Here is an 18,038-nt window from a genome sequence, read left to right on the forward strand (position 1 = left end):
GAAAACTTTGAGGGCAGCAGCAAGGGAGGAGGGGATGACGAAAGAAGCTGCTGTCAAGGACCAAGCGGTTGAGGAAGAGGAGAAGAGAAAAGTGGAGTGCTCCATTTGTGTGAAGTCGCATCAGAGTTTAGCCTTTCCTTCAAGTCATTGTGGAACAGAGAGATTGTTCACCGCCGACATTTATCATTTGTTTTCACAGATAAATCCCCTTCATTTTGTTTTCTCCAAATTACAGGCGCATCAGTTGCATTTGGATTCTTCGCCAGGCCTGTTCAAGGTTTATACAATTTAGACACACTCATTGTGCAAAATAATATAATAGGTCAATTATCTGTGAGTGAATGTCACCCCGAGATGCAACTAATAGTGTGTCTGTGAGGTCAGGCAATATTCATAGGCTGTAATTTTCCTTCTGGAAAATAATTGCTGCATTATGTCATATCATTGCCTGGCACCAGAACACATTTAGTCCAGTGCATCATGTGCTTTGTCCGACTATAGGTATCAGTTATTAATTATTGGGTCGGGGGGGGCGGGGCTACCTTTGTGATTGGCTGTGTGCGCCGGAGGAGTCCGGGAGTGGGTGGGGAGCTTTAAGAGCTGCTGGGTCCCGTCGTGTCTCCGGCTGTAACACGTTGAGCAGCAGCATCAGCATCAGCATCAGGAGCAGGAGGAGGAGGAGAGAGAGACAGGGGAGGAGAGACGAGCGCATCCCAAAGTTTGAGGCTGCAGCCGTTCGGATGCAGCAGACGCGAGGACCAGTCCGTGTGGAGCCAGGTTGGTGGAACTCTCTAGCAAATATTTGCGAAACCCACCGCGCACACTGCACGTATCGTAGAAATCCGCACAGCTGAAGTTCGACCAATCGCTGCGTCAGAAACAGACCTGTGACGCGGCACACCTTGACCCGCCCACGTGACTTTGAGTGTCGTTCAGGCTCAGTCCGCATTGTTTGTCGAACTTTGGAAGTTTGTCCCAACAGGCAGAGGGAACCAAACGAGAGAACTGCTGTCGCGATGTGGGCTTGACGAAGTCAGACACACGTGCCAGAGCAACACCCTGGCGTTTTCACCGAGGCGAGGCCAAATGACGAGGACATCCATGGAACTAGATATCAGCTGTACTCATTTATTCTTGTGCTATGTCCACATAAATGTGATCTATATATCATGTGCATTACGCTTTGTTTCCATTGATTTAAAAGCACCAGGTTACCACATCATTGACCAATGTGCCATGACATTATTATGACAATGCTGGGAGCCGGACTGTCCCGGGACGCTCAGAAAATCAATGTCTAATCGCCCTGAGTTGAATGTAAGCCTTTCCAAAAAAACCAAAACAAAATGTTGTTTCTTTACTTTGTTGTTGTCGTCTTAAGTTGTTAGTTGTTAGAGCCCCAGTGAAAACACGATCCACATGTTGAGGAAATAAATCTTCTTTTTTTATTTTGGTCAATTCAAAGAAATAGGTTCAGAACAAAAGAAAAAAAATGTATCTGCAAAGATTATAAATGCTTATTTCAGTAACTGCCTACATCAATGCACTGTTTAGAGCATGTCACGTTAAAATACTTTTTCCTGACAGTTGTTCCGCTCTGATCCCGGCTGGGAGCAGTGAAGCCCCTCCCAGCTGCTGCAGGGCTGTGCAGATCATGTCTTCATTCACAGTTTATTAATACGAAACATGTTGCATGACCACTATCTGCAGTAATACACCTGCCAATTGTGAAGTTGATGGGGTCAACGTGTCCTGAGATATGCAGACACAGACAGACAGACAGACAGACAGACATTCTTGTTTTATAATTACATTACATGAGATAGTTTCATGTCTGCCGTGGGCCTGTTTCTTCCCCTGATAAGCCATTTTAGTGTCTGTGTCCTCTCAGTCTCAGTTGTTGGTTCGCGCAGTTGTGTGTCAGTGATTGGCCGAACAAAAACCGAGGCTGTTCGCTACAGAGCAGCAGCACAAGTCTGCAGCCCTGCTGTGCTCACATTTTAGAGGATATAATTAATATTTTCCTCATTAATGATTTATCATTGCACCACCTGCAATCCATCCGCTATTAATCAAAGTTTAAAATTGTATGTCCTGAGCCGCGGCTTAACCATGGTGCTCACAGATACAACTGCAATCACTGCTCTCCTTGTACAAGACGTTTTCTCAGTGTTCAAGGCTCGGATGATAACGTGAACGACCGCAATTGTATATTGAAATATTCAAAATCTACACAGCCAGTCTCTCGCCTGTAATGTCAGCCAGCGAGTGACGTTGGCAAATTGAAATTTAGATCTACTTGTTTTCATTGAAGTTGATGCTCTGCCCTCTTGGTGGTCTCTCTCTTTTATCTTATGCAACATATTTTCGAGGTTCAGATAGCAAGCCAGCGAGTTTTTGTACCAGAACATTTCAGGTCTTAATAGCAACTATGGTAGTAGCATGAGAAGATGTGCTCCGTTCTAGTGACTAGACAGCGCTTGGTTCAGATTGTCATTTGCTCAATGGTAGTTTAAAAGTAAAAAAAAAAAAATGTACCCATGTAAAATCCCTTACATCCCAGAGGGGTGTCAAGAAAGATCCCTGTCAACGCCAAACATACGTCGTATTGTAAACGGAGGAAGGGACGCCGTTAGTTAGTCCCAATATCTGTAAGGCAAGACAGAATTACTTCTCTCATTTATTCCCTCTGGAAATGTGGACTGAATCATGCGGAGATGCTGAGAGGTGTGTTTTTTCTCCCCCTCCACACCCAATGGCTCATCAGCGTAGGTCTGATGCATACACCCTGAATAGCTAGCAGTACGCAAGTGAATTTAATTTGGAACTGTCACTCAGAGTAAAACTCGTATTTCCTTCCCCATAATGTCTTTTGAATTTCATTTGCTCTTTCAAATTTGCAATTGACGCTGATATGGGGAACACGATAAGCGCCGTGTTGTCAGTGCGTCGCTGTGTGTCTTTGATTGGTTTCTCATCAGTTTTGTGTAATTTGATCCATTTCCTGAACGGAGGTGTTGGTTTTTGGCCTTTTCCTGCACACTATCATTTACCCAGCGCAGGGCTCTGAAATCTGTGCCAGGCGTTGGACGCACCACAGCCTCCCTGGTCTCCTCCATCCGCATTGTCTCACGTTACAGTCACAACTGCTTAATAATTAATGCTGTCCTGTTAACGGTAATGAGTAATCTGAGGGGTTTTTTTGGCTCTCTGGAATCTGATGGAGTTCACTGAGCAGAGGACAGAGGTGTAGTGCCGTTGTCGAACCAGACTGAGCTCTCAGATTAAAACGTACTTGGGAAACCCAAACTAGAGAGCCGCTCAGCACTCTCGGCTTTCAGCTGCCATTGTGTGGAAACCAAGACCAGCCTTTTTTTTCCCTGTGGTTTTAACTTTATGAACAACACAAGTAAGTGGTCACTACTGTAAAACACTGTTATACCACAGAGGGGAAGTACTGTGATTTACACTGACCGTCTGTCGGAGGAGATGTTCGTAAGACGGACATAAAAAATGCCCTGTCCTTGATAGAGCTCCAGAATATCAAAAACTGAAGGTGCTATGGTTAAGCAGCTTCAAACTATTGTATGTTCTCATTCTCATCAAGTTTTCAAAAGTTCATCGAGGCAATGACTTTTGTTTTTCCTTGTTTGTTTTTTTGTTTGTTACATTTTTGATGAATGAAAAAACCAACCTCAACAAACAATTGCCAACCATTGGACAAACCATTACAAGCTCTCCAAAAAGAGCTCAGTGGAATTTCTAGTGGAGATTTCATGTCATGCTCAATTTTCATAAACATCTAGACTTTTTCCATTGCAAAATGTTTGTTTAGTTCAACAATGTTGGTCAAAATGAGGACAATGAGTCACAATTGTCTGTGACTACTTTGCTTTATCTACCTCTCTCAATTGAGCCCTTCTTATAAATACACAACGCGCCCTGGTTATGCTGATGGGCAGGAAGCTGTCAGGGTCATCACGTAGTGACCTGTAATGAGAGGAGAGGTGGAAAGGAAAGTGAAAACCCAGGTGGATTTACCCACAAAGCCATCTTAACGCTCCTGTCAGGGTGTACAGTATTACATGAAGCACATTAGTGAATCAGGTTCTCCACCACGCAGCTGTCTCGCTGCCAATCTCCGTGATTAGGCTCGATATCGTGTATCATCTACTCTCCACCGCTCACCAAGGTGGTTGTTTTATTACATTGTTCAGGCGTCGTTTAAAAGCAGCTGAGTGAGGAGGTATAGTCACTAAAGGGTCTCGGCAGCGTCGCTTCGATACCCATAATTGAAATTTCATACTGTAGCACAATTCAGCTCTGAAATTGCTTTTTCCTGTTGAACCATGGCACACGAAATCACCTGTACAATTTGTGGTACTTCAGTGTATTGCCACTGAAATATTAGCAATGACACGCTGAGCATGATTCAATTCGGTTCTATATAATGTGGCAACATGGCACAATGGGTCATAAACCTCCTGTCTGCTGTCGCCACCTCCTGCTCACGAGACCAGCAGGAGGGTGAAGCTGCTTCTACGGAGATGCAGCAGAGGCATCGTGGATGTTCATCCTCGACAAGTTAGCGGGAGGTGATCCTCCAGGACGTATGCGGTTTTGATTTCCATTGAAGATCGCTCGACAAATATTCATCCGCATCCCAATCTGTAGCCCTTTGGTAACTGACACAGGGCACAGGATTCGCTGTCTCTCAGCTCCGTCTCAGCTCAGAAATAGACCCCGAGACCCCGGAGCAGCTCCAAGCACCCGTCTATTAACTCATCTGGAAGCACTTGATGGGGGGAAAGAGATTGAGGCCTATTCACTTATTGGAATGGAATCTGCTGATGGACCATGAAATAAAGTGAGCAGATAAGCTCTCCTTTTCTTCTGCCCTAGATGTGTTTGGCCTCGCCTTTTTTCGGTCAGTGAGGCTTTAGGCCTCCGCCAGCTTCCCTCGGTTTTCACGCCTCCTGCCAGCTCAGTAATCACATCCGTTGAACGGACTACCTTCACCCCAGTAAAGGCGGTATGTCCGTGTCTTTGTGATGACTTTTCTTTTGTGTGTAATCCGTGCTTAGGAGTTCAACTGGTGGCTTCTATTTCTGTGGAGATCAGAGCAGTCAGCAGCTCCCCGCTGAGCCGTTATTCCACCTTCACTGTTTGAATCAGCACTTTGCCATTGTTGAGTATTTAAAGCTCCTCTTTTCCTTGTGGTGGGCTGTATTCACCGAGCATTGCACCCTGTTATTGCATTTTCACATTCATGGTGTGAGCTTCCTTTAAGTGTTTTCTCTATTCTTTTTTTTTTTTGCACTGCTGAGTGAAAAGCATTGTTTTACATCCTGGCTCATTGTTTCTCCGACGTCTAAGGTCATTTCCTTTCGCAGTCTACATCAAAGTTTCTGACTTTTTTTTAATGCTGACTTCATACCCTGCCACCTTGGTTTTGAGCAAGCGTTGTGTGGGCAGTGCACGGGACATATATATATATATGGCCTTCGTGGTGGGCTGGTTGACTGGCTGGCACAGGCTCGGTTCTGTCCCAGTGGACTTGACAGAATGGCTGCCTGGTGGAAGAAAAGTGCTGTCTTCTGACTTAAGAGTGCTGACATCTCCATATTGCCTTAACCCCACATGCACCGCCTACTTTCACCCTGCCCAAATCTCATCCCTCTTTTTCTTTCTCCTGTCTCCTGCTCTTTCTTCCAGATGTATCTGATTGATGCACCACGACCCTCTGTTCTCCCCCAGGTAGCCACAGACCTCTGCTCTGTCTGAATGCAAGTGTAGATCATATGGGATGACCATTCTCCTCTCCGCCTTCCCTCCATGCGTCTATCGTTTCCCTCGCTCTGTCTCCAATTCCTTTCTGCCCTTCTGTTCTCGTTCATCTCTTACCTCATCTCTCTTCTGACCACCTCGCACCTCACCGCCGGGTTTTCCCACAGCCTTGTGTTCCGCCAACGTGAGCCAATGTGACAGCAGCCGGGGGTCTTTCAAGGTGAACTGTAGGGATTGATTGGTCATGTCGGCTGCTCTCATGCTCACTTACGCCCACTTTCTCTCCTCAGGAACAAGATAGCCGTTTTGTCTTAAATAAAACAAAATAAGCCGTTCTGATTTACTATTGCACACTCCACACTTTCATCCACTCACTGGTGACCTGCCACCACTTGTGGATTAGTCTCTTTTCGTCCTCATCATTTCATGCCTGCAATTTGTGAATTAAATATAGGATGTAGGTGGATATGATTGGGCTGACGTTTAGTGACCCTGACTGATGGTTGGAGAGAGTAGGAGGTGTGGGGGCGAATATTTTAAAAAGGGAGGCAGGATGAGCGTTGGATCTCTGAAAATAATGGTCTGATTATGACAGAATTGATAAAGGCAAACTGGTGAACTGAACAGGAGAGAGAGGTGGTTTCTTTTGCGGTCTGCCAGCAGCCCAGCGTCAGTGAGGTATATGGCTGGAAGCAGCAGATGTTTTTCAGGTCTCCGTTGCCTTTCAGTCAGCCCCAAGGGCCTCGAGCAGCAGGAATCACATTTATCATGACGCATGACTGGATGGAATAAAATTCTCAAATAGGTTCACTCTGTGAGTGCATGCATTTACTCTTTTTCATTGTGTTTTTTATAGCAGACAATATTTTGTGTGACGCGCCTGCTTTATTGAACATCAAGAAAAATGTAAAAATCAACACTCGAGTCATATATTTGAGCCAATAGGTTTGAACATGAAATTCTTGTTGTGGTTGTCTATAGTGAGAATCAGAGGGATCTTGACCCTAGTGGTTTTTTGTGTGGAAATAATACCAATGGAGCATTAACAAAATGTACAAACACCTTTACACTATTTGTACCCTTGTTTGGTTTGAGCTGTTATCAATGAGAATAGAATAATGTCTAATTGAAATGCGTAATGGCTCATTCAAGCTTTATCGTGCTACATTGAGTTTGCCTTGAAGAATGACCAGCAGTAATCATCCATTGTTAATGAGAGATAAGACAATTGCTGAAATGCTAAAGAACATATTTATAGTTGAACATGTTTTAGTATTTGTTGGTCAGTCTGTAATTTTTAATCTGAAAAGATATTCCAGATGAACATAGTGGCAAAATGTATAGCTAAGGCCTGCTAGCTACATCGAAAAAGCCTTAAACAACTTACCAGTCTCTTGGTTTGCATGGTTGTGGCCTGCGATGGAGTCATATTTCCTGACCTTATTTATTGTTGTCAGTCTGACTTTCAAATAAAGATGCTTTGGGTCAAATTAGGACTAATCATATTATGAGTCAGTGGTCACTTGGTCACATGCATCTTTTCTACGCGTGTTCCTCTGTGCGTGTTCTGCATGCCAGCGACGCAGTTTTTTGCGGCCACATGCTGTCATCCCAATATTTTCAACAATTTTGACGGATGCATTTTTCGGCCAGAATAGTCTTGATCATTAGCAGGATACAGGATCGACTCCCTCTGAACCTTTCCCCAGTGACAGTCGGACGTACTGGTGCTGCAGGCTGTCAGGCAGAGTGCCAAAACAACCAGGAGTGAGGACGAACTAGATTTGAAACTAGATAAAAGGGGGTCGCTGTCGTCCACCCCACTTATGTTTTTGTTTGCATCACTCGCGGCATCTTTGGAAGAAACGTGCAGTCCACCACGGAGCAGATGACCCTGTCAGAGGAGAATTTCCGCTCTATCTAAATCAGGCCTTGTTAAATCAGAAAGCTCGTCTTGTACAAAAATGAATACTGATTGAACACTTTGAATATTGATGCGGGAGTGACCTTGAACAAAAAAACCTAAATATGCTGATAGAGAAAATAGACTGCATGTTCTTCTGGGCTTGTGATAAAATGATAGATTGCAGGCACCTTGGAAGATGGAATTGTTCAGCTGTATTGCCCCTGTTGAGAATCACAAAGGGCTTGTTTCTGCCCCCCCCTTGTTTTTCCCCTTCATCTAACAACCCCATTTCTCTTTTCCTCTGTATCTCAATCCCTTGTTCCTTTCTCCTGGTTCACTACAACACAAGTTCCTGTCTGAGCTGATGTGAAAACACTTTCTTAAAGCAGTGGGCCGCTTTTTCTCTTGACAAACGCACGACAGTGAGATCCATACTTCAACCTGATGAGGAGTGAGCAGTGGGAAAGTGGGTGTGTGTTCATGATGGCGGACAGGTTCTTGAAGAATGCATCGATATAAAACGTATTGCCCTCTATGTACTGTCACTGTACCTTTTTGTTTATCAAAGGTCAGCAGTCTTGGTTGTTTTCCACTCTCACAGCACTGCATCCTCATTTGCATGTACGCTCAGTAAAAGAACAGGGTGCTCTCGCCCCCCCCCCCTCGCTCTCACGATGTGTCTTTATATCTGTCGCTCACTTGCAAACTTTATCCCCATTACTGTAGCTACTCACTGCCAGCCTAATTATGACGGGGGCCATCCCAGGGGCAGGCCAAGTCCTCCACAGACACTTTGTCTCTCTCAGATGCTAAAAATACCTGTACGGTATTGGTCTGTAGATTTCCGTGCATATGTGCAAACGTTTCACTCCGGAGATACCAGAGTATCCACTAACTGCTGGTTAAGCAGCACATGTTAACGTTGGTTAAGGTTGGTATTTGGAGAAGGTTTCTGGTCGTGCACATCTCAAGGTGACCTGGTCCCCATCGTTCCCATTAGTCCCCACGTAAGGAAAATCAAACTTATCTTTAGGCTTGATGATGGAGGGAATCTCCCAGGGGCCTCCCTGTCGTTTATGTGCAGCGTATGTGTCCTGTGTGAATGCTGTTTGTTTGGTCAAGACCATCACTTTTTTAAAGTGATGTGAAGGGGGAGACCCACCTGAGCCTGTGCACCTCATACAGCAACCCATTGCATTTGCTTCAGGTCCACTTTATCTTCATAAGCAGCAAATTGGAAAGGGTTAATTCGATTCCCAGCAGGCTGTGGCTGAGACTGGGAACATTAACTCCTTTTCTCTCTCTCTCCTTCTCTTTAGCTTTTGCCACTTGCTCTCTCTTGCTCTTTTCTCTTTGTTTCTGAAGTCTAATTACTTTTAGAGAGTGGCTTTACTCAGGCTATAAATAATGACAAATCAAGCCTGTCTCTGCACTTAACCTTGTGGGGGCTTGGCATGGTTGGAGGACAGTGGTGGCCTGCGGTCCTCCTTTTGAAAAGATAATGCATTATCTTCCAGCATTGGTGAGAAATTGGTTTGACTGTGGGGTTTGTCTCATTTACAAATTGCCTCTAAATCTCAACACGTGATATATGTGTACACGTGTGTGTAAATGGGTGTGTATACCTGGGTACCTGTGAGACATAACAGGAGGTGGATAAAGGAGGTAAAATTATTTTCAGCTCTCTTTATTTCATTTACCTGGATGTGTGTGTGTGTGTGTGTGTGTGTGTGTGTGTGTGTGTGTGTGTGTGTGTGTGTGTGTGTGTGTGTGTGTGTGTGTGTGTGTGTGTGTGTGTGTGTGTGTGTGTGTGTGTGTGTGTGTGTGTGTGTGTGTGTGTGTGTGTGTGTGTGTGTGTGTGTGTGTGTGTGTGTGTGTGAGAGTGAGAGTGAGAGAGAGGTGTCCATTTGAGGGCTTTTTGATGAAGACTGACGAGCGTCCGCTTCGCTTCCCTTCATCTCAGGGTCTCGTCGGTGCATCGAGGAGGTGGTCTGGAGAGAAGATGGAGTGGGCGAGAACTAATGCGAGTCGAGTGAGACAAGGCTGATGGACGACAGAGAGTGTGTGTGTGTGTGTGTGTGTGTGTGTGTGTGTGTGTGTGTGTGTGTGTGTGTGTGTGTGTGTGTGTGTGTGTGTGTGTGTGTGTGTGTGTGTGTGTGTGTGTGTGTGTGTGTGTGTGTGTGTGTGTGTGTGTGTGTGTGTGTGTGTGTGAGGCTGATGGAGGGTGATGGTTGGAGTGAGACTTAACGAGGAGGAAAATAAGCTGAGCAATCTCTGTCTGTCCTCCCTCTACCTCCCAATGACTTATTCACACACACACACACACCCACACCTTGGGAGACCATGGCTGAACCACCTGACCACTGAGTCTCCCTCAGTCTCGTCATCATCCTCTCTCCCTCCCAGTTAGTGAGAGATGATGGAGAAACGCTGACACCAAATAATTAGAGGCTGGACATAGGATCAGATGAGGTTATGTTTGTACTTTTCAGCTGCTCCTCACATTCAAAATGGAGATGATCCCAGTGTGTGGGTTTCTTCAGTAATGTTCTTTTTTTATCCAACTCTACTTTTTGCACCCACTTGTGTTTCATTCGTGGCTCATTGGGACATCTGATGGAACTGAGCCATTCTCACCAAAATGTGTTTCACCAGTGCTTTTCCAACTATGATCGTCAAACAGTCCGTTTTGTACCTGAGGGGAAAGGACTTCTTATTTATTAGTAAGTGAACTATATTTGCCAACTACCATTCTATTTTTCAATGTACTATTTATTTTGTTTTTCACAGAAAGAACAATGCCGTCATGAGATATTCTTTTTGTATTTCTGCATCGTTATGCAGGCTGTATGAAACTGTCTCAGAGGCTGTTTATGGCCTGGAGGCTCCATATACCCGTGTCTTAAAACAAACGGTCATTCTTAATGCCACTGGCAACTTTACAAGATAAGAATATAAAAGAAGAATGTTAGAGTAACTGCTGAACAACATTACTCCTAATAAGCAGGAGAATTATGTTTCAGTTAGGTTTTTTTAAAAAAAAAAAAAAAAACATCAGAAAAAGGGTCTCACAGCAGCTGTAGGAGTTCAGGCCTGGAGATGCAGATGTGTGACAGTAATGTCCTTGAAAACTGTTTCAAGGTTCCTGACCTATTTTGGGGTTTTGCAACTTACATCACTCAGAGGCAAGTTGGAATCGCGCGCACACACACACACACACACACACACACACACACACACACACACACACACACACACACACACACACACACACACACACACACACAGCAGGTCTGTATGTACACATGCAGGAGTGCATTTTCATTCAGTTTGTGCTACCTGGCTGGCTGATGAAGTGGCAGATAGAAAACCCTTGAACTGAGAGAAAAAAGAGAGACAGAGAGACAGAGAGAGAGACAGACACAGACAGAGGGTATTGAAAAGGCATTTTGCCATGGTCATTCGGATTGTGCCAGCAAACCTCTCCTCTCTCCTTTGTACTGCTGCCCGGTCACCACAGGAACCTATTCTCCATTCATCCATTTTTACCTTCCCAATCAATCTTCATAATTCCCTTTTTCATCGTCCTTTGTTTTCTATCCGTCCTCTGATCCTTTTTTTTATCTCGATGTGTTGACACTTGTCTATCTTTATTTTTTTTATCAGATATTGTACCCACCATGTTCTCTCTTCACAAAGACAATAACGAATTAGTTATTAATTCAAATTGACTTGGTCTCTGTATTCATCATTATCCTTCCTTAAAACATTTACTTAATTTTTTAAAGCGCTTACCTTTTCTCTAACATCCTTGTCTCTTTCTACCCCCCCTTCACCACACACACACACACACACACACACACACACACACACACACACACAGAATGCTCTCCCTATCATGTTTGCCTAAGCAAATAGCCCAGTCACAGCCATATTCAGCTGGGTGAGCAGGTGAAATGGTTTGCATATAATGTTTCCTCAATGATTTGAAACCTGGTCTGCCACAGGAGATGTGATTTTAGATTATTGATGAGGCTCCACAACACTTTGTCACATGAACAAAGGGGGTCAGCGAGTGAACAAATGGCCCACTGTAACGGTGCACTGACAAATGAGGGTGATGTAATGTGGTATCGGTGTTCATAATCATGCATTCATTATTGCTAAAGCGGCTGTAATGACCCCATCAGTTGACTAATTGAGTGTCATTACAGGAGATCCTGGTGCAGTGTTCTCCCCACAGATGGCTAATGTCACTGTCACTTATTGTGCCGGGGGTCATGTAATTGCATCAAATAATGAGTTGAGGAAGGAGTGACTTCATCTTCTCCGTATGGTCCACATGAGAAACAATCAGTCCTAATGGAAAGTCGTGCTATTCCTTTGGTTTTATTATGATTATTTTGCAATCTGACTGTTTACTGATGTCATGTAGAACATATGAAGTGTCCTTTCTAACCTGTGGCCTCTTGTGCTTGCAGGTGGTGATCTATAAGGATCTCCAGTGATTCTCTCGGCTCAACCAGGAACATCCGACGTCCATCTGTCATGTCAAGGCAGCAGGAAGAACTGCGTGAACACATCCTGCGTTCGGTGGACTGAAGATTAAACTGGATGAAGCCACTTTCATTTTGTGACTGACAACGTAAAAAGCACGCAAAACAAAATACCTTCTCCATCATTTCTACCTCTTGTTACTTCTCTACTTGTCAGGAGAGGCAGTTTTTGAAGAGCTCATCCCAAAGGGAAACAGTGAAAGTAACTCACTGCAGCACCTGTCAGCTCTCTGACCCACTTATCATGCTTCAGCGAGCTGGACTGGAGGGAAAACTTTGCATTTAGCAGGCGACATCAGCAAAGGTGTTGCTCTGCTTTATATTCAGGGCCATTGATCCACTGACCTCCTGATCTTATCAGCCACACACACACACACACCCACACATGTGCGCACACAGAAGAACACCTGGTGTTGCTGGCCCCCTGCAGATGCTTTAAATAGCCTTGTGTTTCCAACACTTGTGTCTGGCTCTCAGTTCGGTGACATAACACTGACAAACACATGAACGGCGACACCCCGACTGGGTGATGAAAGTCCGTCTGCACGTCATTAACTCCCTCAGAGAACACAGCCCGTGTCTGTGATCAGACGCGTGCTTGTGTTTGGATTAGCAGGAGGCAGTGGCACATCCTGTCTGCTCTGATTGAGTGAGAGCTGACGTGGCAGAGTGATAAATACTCAAAGAGAATATATGTATTTACAGCTGAGGGTCATGTGTGACACTAAAATGTAGTCCATGTTAATTGAATAGTGCTTGTGTGCATATTCATGTGTGTGTGTGTCTGTGTGTGTGTGTGTGTGTGTGTCACGTTGTCAGGGCGGACTAGGGCCGGGCCTGTCCGGGTCTGATCACTTTGACCAACCTATATTTGACTACATAAACTGGCCACAAGAGGAAAATGTGTGAACACACATTTTTGACCAATGCTTCACACTCTCTAAACTGGAGATTGCTCTGCAGTTGTCTTGCTTGTTAACAACCTGCTAACTTAGGCTACCTGACTTCCTCACCCAACAAACAGGGTCTACAATATAAAACTTGTAAACCATCTTTTTTCATTAAGCCTCATTATCACAAACTCCCGGTCTTCAGTCTGGCCTCTCTCACTGCGCGGCCCCTCATGAGCACTTTCCCTTCCTTCTCTGCAACTCCTCCCAACACACCAACCTTCCAGTCAGTGTGTAAGCCCTGTCTCCGGACCCCGTGGAGGATGGACGATGTGCCCACAATGGACTATGAGTTGCTGCTGTCCCCGACCAGCTCCTCCCTCCCAGGCAGTCCTGGCAGTGGCAGCAGCAGCCCCCCTCTGGCCCTGGTCGGGGTGGACAATGAGCAGCGTACCGCCTTGGCCTTCGTAGGCCTCCTCATGCTTTTCCTGGTCTTCCTGCTGGTCAGGTGCTTCAGGATCCTGCTGGACCCCTACAGCCGCATGCCTGCATCATCCTGGACTGACCACAAGGAGGGCTTGGAGAGGGGTCAGTTTGATTATGCTCTGGTGTAGGGTGATGTGTGAACAGGGTGCAGAGGAGGGAATATTTCGATGTGCACGGACGGGATCTTTAACAGCATTGTCTAATTAGGGTGTGAGAATGCTTTATAAGAGGGTTAACTTGATGTTCCTGCAGTCTGTGCACTGGTGTAAATATCAGGCTGCGGTACCCTATCCAACCATAACAAGTCTGATCCAACAAGAGCAACACCCTGCAAGCCAAACACTCAACCAAGCAAAGATGTGTGGTCATTAAAAAAAAAAAAAAAAGAATAATAAGCTGCACAGCTGCCTTAACCTGAACTAATGTATGAGGCCAACATGCCACCACATTACAACATCACTTTAGGGCTAGTTTTCCCAATCTCCTCTGCTCGTCAGATCAGTTCAGAACCTCGAAGCTACATTTGCGACGAGAGCACGCAGGACACAGGCAGGACTAAAGTGAAGGAGTTTACACTTAAGCAGATGCCCCTTTAAATTAGCCAAGGTCCATTACAATGCATCCACGTGTTAAGTGCTGATCAAGTAGCACAAATGCTTTTTGAGGCTCGAGCAGGTAGTTTATGTCTCCATAAAATGTTGTCCTGTATGTTTTGTGTGTTACTGTGTCTATAACTGAGAAGCCATATTGAAAATATATAATCTCTTACACTGCAAGTAGAATTTATGTTCATTGGTTGTGCCCTCTGCTTTCGACGGCCTACCAAGTGTGGTGATGAAGCAACTTTTAGGCAAAAAATAGCTTTATTTTTCTATTCCTGACTCAAGTTTGGGAGTCTCCTTTTTGCTATCGTCCTGTCCTTTTCCTCTGACTGTATTGATCCGTAGACAGTGGATCCTTTGAGGTAGTCGTGCAGCCATGAGGGAAGCAAAGAAGGTAGCTTTGCTTTTTTGTGTTTTGTAATTTTTCTGACTATCTGCTTTGTTTTTGATACGCTGTGCTGAATCAGTGAAATGAAAGTTTCCTCCTTCAGATACTATTCTTTAATTTCCACTGATCGCTGGACTGAGTGGAGGGTGCACATTGTTCATATTGGAAATTAAATAAAACAATTACTACTTCTCATCACGTGTCACATTTGTTAGCCATGAACACTGAGAGAGACAGAAAATAAAATAAAAACTCAGGCACACAAGACTTAAAAATAGAACCCACAATACTTTATTGCCATTTATGTCATTGGACAGAAAGTGTACAGTATGATATGAATCACTCTAATCTTACAGACTGCCATTTGGTTTAATAAATCTTTGGTTTTTGTCTTGCACAAAGATGTTCCTATTAAAAGATATTCCATAATGGCTGACTGATTTATTAATCCGCAACTAGTAGATGTGCGACGTGGATGATTGTCGTTTCAGCTTTCAGTTAGACTTTGGTATGAACACTTGGTGTCAGGCTTGTGCTGAACATTTGAACCGCAGAAACTTCAGGCACCTTCTTTTCTGAGTTATAAAGCAGGTGATATTTCGACGCAAGCAGATGACGACAGTATTGTTTCAAGTTTGACACTGACGCTGAGATACAGTAAGCATACGCAGCACACTGCCTTTTTTCTTTTTTTTTTTAAAAACATAGTGGCAAATAAAAGAAAAATTACAAACTGACAATAAAGATACAAAGTATACAAAGGTTCCCAGGTTAGAAAATGGTTATGTGTTATAAACATTGCCTCGGCTGTTGAGCAGTGCAGCAACCTTGACTGTTAAGAGAAAAACATATTGTTTAGCACCAGAGATCCTACGTGGAGATGGTTCGGTTTGCATTGATGACTTTGTACAGACAGTGTGATAAAAGACGATGGGAATGTTTATCATCGTTAAGTCTGTGTTGGGATTCCTTACTTTCTTGATTTGACTGACGCCTGTGGTTTCAAAGGATCCAGTCAGTGATCAACTACAGATAGGATGCAGCGTTTGCTGGTTTTTGGTTTAGCTTCTTTTTTTTCTCAACAAAAAGTCAACAGCACAAAAGGCCTTCAGTCTCGGGTTTACTGTGAGTATTTGGTTTGGCAGCCTTGACATATATATATATATAAAAAAAAAAAAATCAACATTTCACTTAAAAATATACAATTTAATTTTCAAGAAGCAAATTTGATAATATTGGATTTTCAGCAATGAGACAATACAAAAGACAGACAAACACAACATGAAAAACCTAGCAAAAAGAAATGTCACTTTTGCAATCCAGAATCAAGACTGCGCTCTCTTTGTACAGAGTGAGAGATGGTATTATCTAGCACCTTTTTTCTCTTTGAGAGAAAAAAAAATCATGAGAAATGAGAGATGACCTGATGAATTTATTTTTCCTTTTGTGAGGTTTTGTGTTCACCTGTGCGTGCCCTTACACTGTAAAGCACTACCTTTAGTTACAGCTTAGGTAATGTTAACATGTCATGTACCTTTTAAGATTGTCACTGTGTCCAGCTGTGTATCTCTTTGTGTTGTAAACAAGGCTCAGACCTCAGACATCGAGCTCACGGTTAAGTCAAAGAAGTCAGATAAAGTCGGCTTATTGTCGAGTTCAGCCGTCCAATGTCAGCTGTCAGCCTCTCAGCACCGTTCTCCTGAAGCATTTATTTTTAGTTTGCAGCAAAACTGCAGAACCAGGAGAAGCTACTCGCCTCTGACAGCCGCCGAGGGAAAGAGACTTTGGACTAAATGGAGAAAAAAAAGCTGGCTACCAGGTCCAAAATCAGTGCACCTGAAGTCTTAAATCCCTCAAAGGATAAATACAAATGTGACCTGATCTATCTTCCTTTAAGTCTACAGGCCACGAGCGGATGTATTCCCTGCTCATGATGGATGCTGAGGGACACTAGCGCCCTCTTTTGTTTTAAAGTCAGCATCACAGCATGGTGTCCATACTCGACGGGAAGCACTGAGGTAACCAGACATGACGCGGCACACACACGCAAACACGCAGATCCCTGCTTGCCGCTGCCTGCAGGCAGGGCAAGAGTCAGTCACATCAGAGCAGAACACGGCTTACTGTTTTTTCTCATCTGAAAATTGGTTGGCATCCAGCTATTAAACAGTCCCCTATGGACTTCAGAACCTGAAATGCTGTGTAAATGTTGCAGTCCTTCGTGTTAACATTTTTCAAACAGCACAAATATATTAAATGACACTACAATACTGAGAGGGGCAGACGTGACGAACCTTGTTCCCCAGTGTTGTGATTTTTTTTTTTTTTTTTGCAAGATCACAGAGAGGTGAGAGAGTCCTTGGACCACCATGATGGCACCTGAGCCCCGATCTCTAGCCTTAATATTTCTATTCTTTATAATACGAAATGAGAAAGACTCCTGCACAGCGATTTATAAACCATCGTACATGCTGCATAAAGATAGTTTTGGCCACTCTCAGCACTTCATTTCTGATTTTTTTCAAAACAAACAAACCCCTCCTGTTTGCTTAACTTCTTGTTTTGCATGTCTACAAAAGTGCTTCATGGATTTGCGGGCCATCTGTTTCCTGCTTTGTCTTTATTCAGCACCGTGGTCTGAGTACTGAGACACCTCTCTGCCATCTCCTCCACTGGATCTCTCAGTGGAGAATGAGTGCTAGGTCGGGTAGAAGTGGAGGGGCGCTAGAGGAAGTGTAGTCAAGGTAAGACGAAAAAACAAAAAACAAACATGAACATATAATAACATGAACAGTAACAAAGTGGTGGAATAGTTGGGCTGATTGACTCAGTTTTTCATAGCCCTTGATGACCCACTGATGGTGGGGATGGTCCTGCAGGGGGGAGCTGGGAGTTACTGGATAAAAGGGAAGGTTAAAACTCTAAGGCTTTAGGAATCAGTCCAGGGCAGGCACACTCTGAGCTCAGTGCAGGTGGATGTGAAGCTTGATGCGCAGGGCGTCTCCTAGTTCTCCTTGTAGGTAGTCACTGTCATGCTGCTCCTCCAGCTGGTGTAGTCTCCGGGGCCCGAACAGCGGCAGGCTGGTGATCTCCAGCCGGTAGGATCCTGCTGCAGGCGGCCTCTTTCCGAGTCGGAGCACGCTCTTTCCGTCACGGCGTTCCAGCAGGCGGAAGTGTTCATTGGCGTTGCCGTGCGTGATGACGTAGCGTACGTGGTGCTCCAGGGGCTGCAGGGCGGGCAGAAGCTCCAGAAGAGGCTCCTTGTTGACGAGCGAGGCCAGAGAGAGGTTCATGGGGATGGAGGCCTGGGTGTCCACGCTGGCCATGCTCACTGCTGGCTCCTACAGTGAGGACGAGAATAGAAGGAGGACTTTGAATTGTGAGACGGACAGGAGCAAGTAGAAGAGGAGGGGAAGTGGTTTG

The 18,038-nt window shown here is 44.6% G+C and overlaps 2 protein-coding genes across 3 annotated transcripts in view; one reads left to right on the top strand and one right to left on the bottom strand.

Annotated features, from left to right (window-relative positions):
* Window positions 1–596: 596 nt before the first annotated feature.
* On the top strand, window positions 597–15,044 carry LOC118318249 (cortexin-1). 2 transcript variants are annotated; one of them, XM_035647733.2, is made up of 2 exons: window positions 597–777; window positions 12,175–15,044. In XM_035647733.2, exon 2 carries the CDS (start codon window positions 13,373–13,375, stop codon window positions 13,751–13,753), a length of 381 nt encoding a protein of 126 aa, XP_035503626.1. In that variant the 5' UTR covers window positions 597–777; window positions 12,175–13,372; the 3' UTR covers window positions 13,754–15,044. The 2 variants fall into 2 exon arrangements, with proteins under 2 accessions (XP_035503626.1, XP_035503627.1); XM_035647734.2 differs by lacking the exon at window positions 597–777 and adding an exon at window positions 10,297–10,416.
* Window positions 14,884–18,038, bottom strand: part of fbn2b (fibrillin 2b) — a 60,829-nt gene continuing 57,674 nt past the window's right edge. The window contains exon 65 of the mRNA XM_035647732.2: window positions 14,884–17,956. Coding sequence (XP_035503625.2) covers window positions 17,579–17,956 — 378 coding nt within the window. The 3' untranslated portion in view covers window positions 14,884–17,578. The remainder of the gene's footprint in view (window positions 17,957–18,038) is intronic.

Source organism: Scophthalmus maximus, chromosome 13 (genome assembly GCF_022379125.1).
Source record: "Scophthalmus maximus strain ysfricsl-2021 chromosome 13, ASM2237912v1, whole genome shotgun sequence".
In the NCBI taxonomy this organism is placed as follows: Eukaryota; Metazoa; Chordata; class Actinopteri; order Pleuronectiformes; family Scophthalmidae; genus Scophthalmus; species Scophthalmus maximus.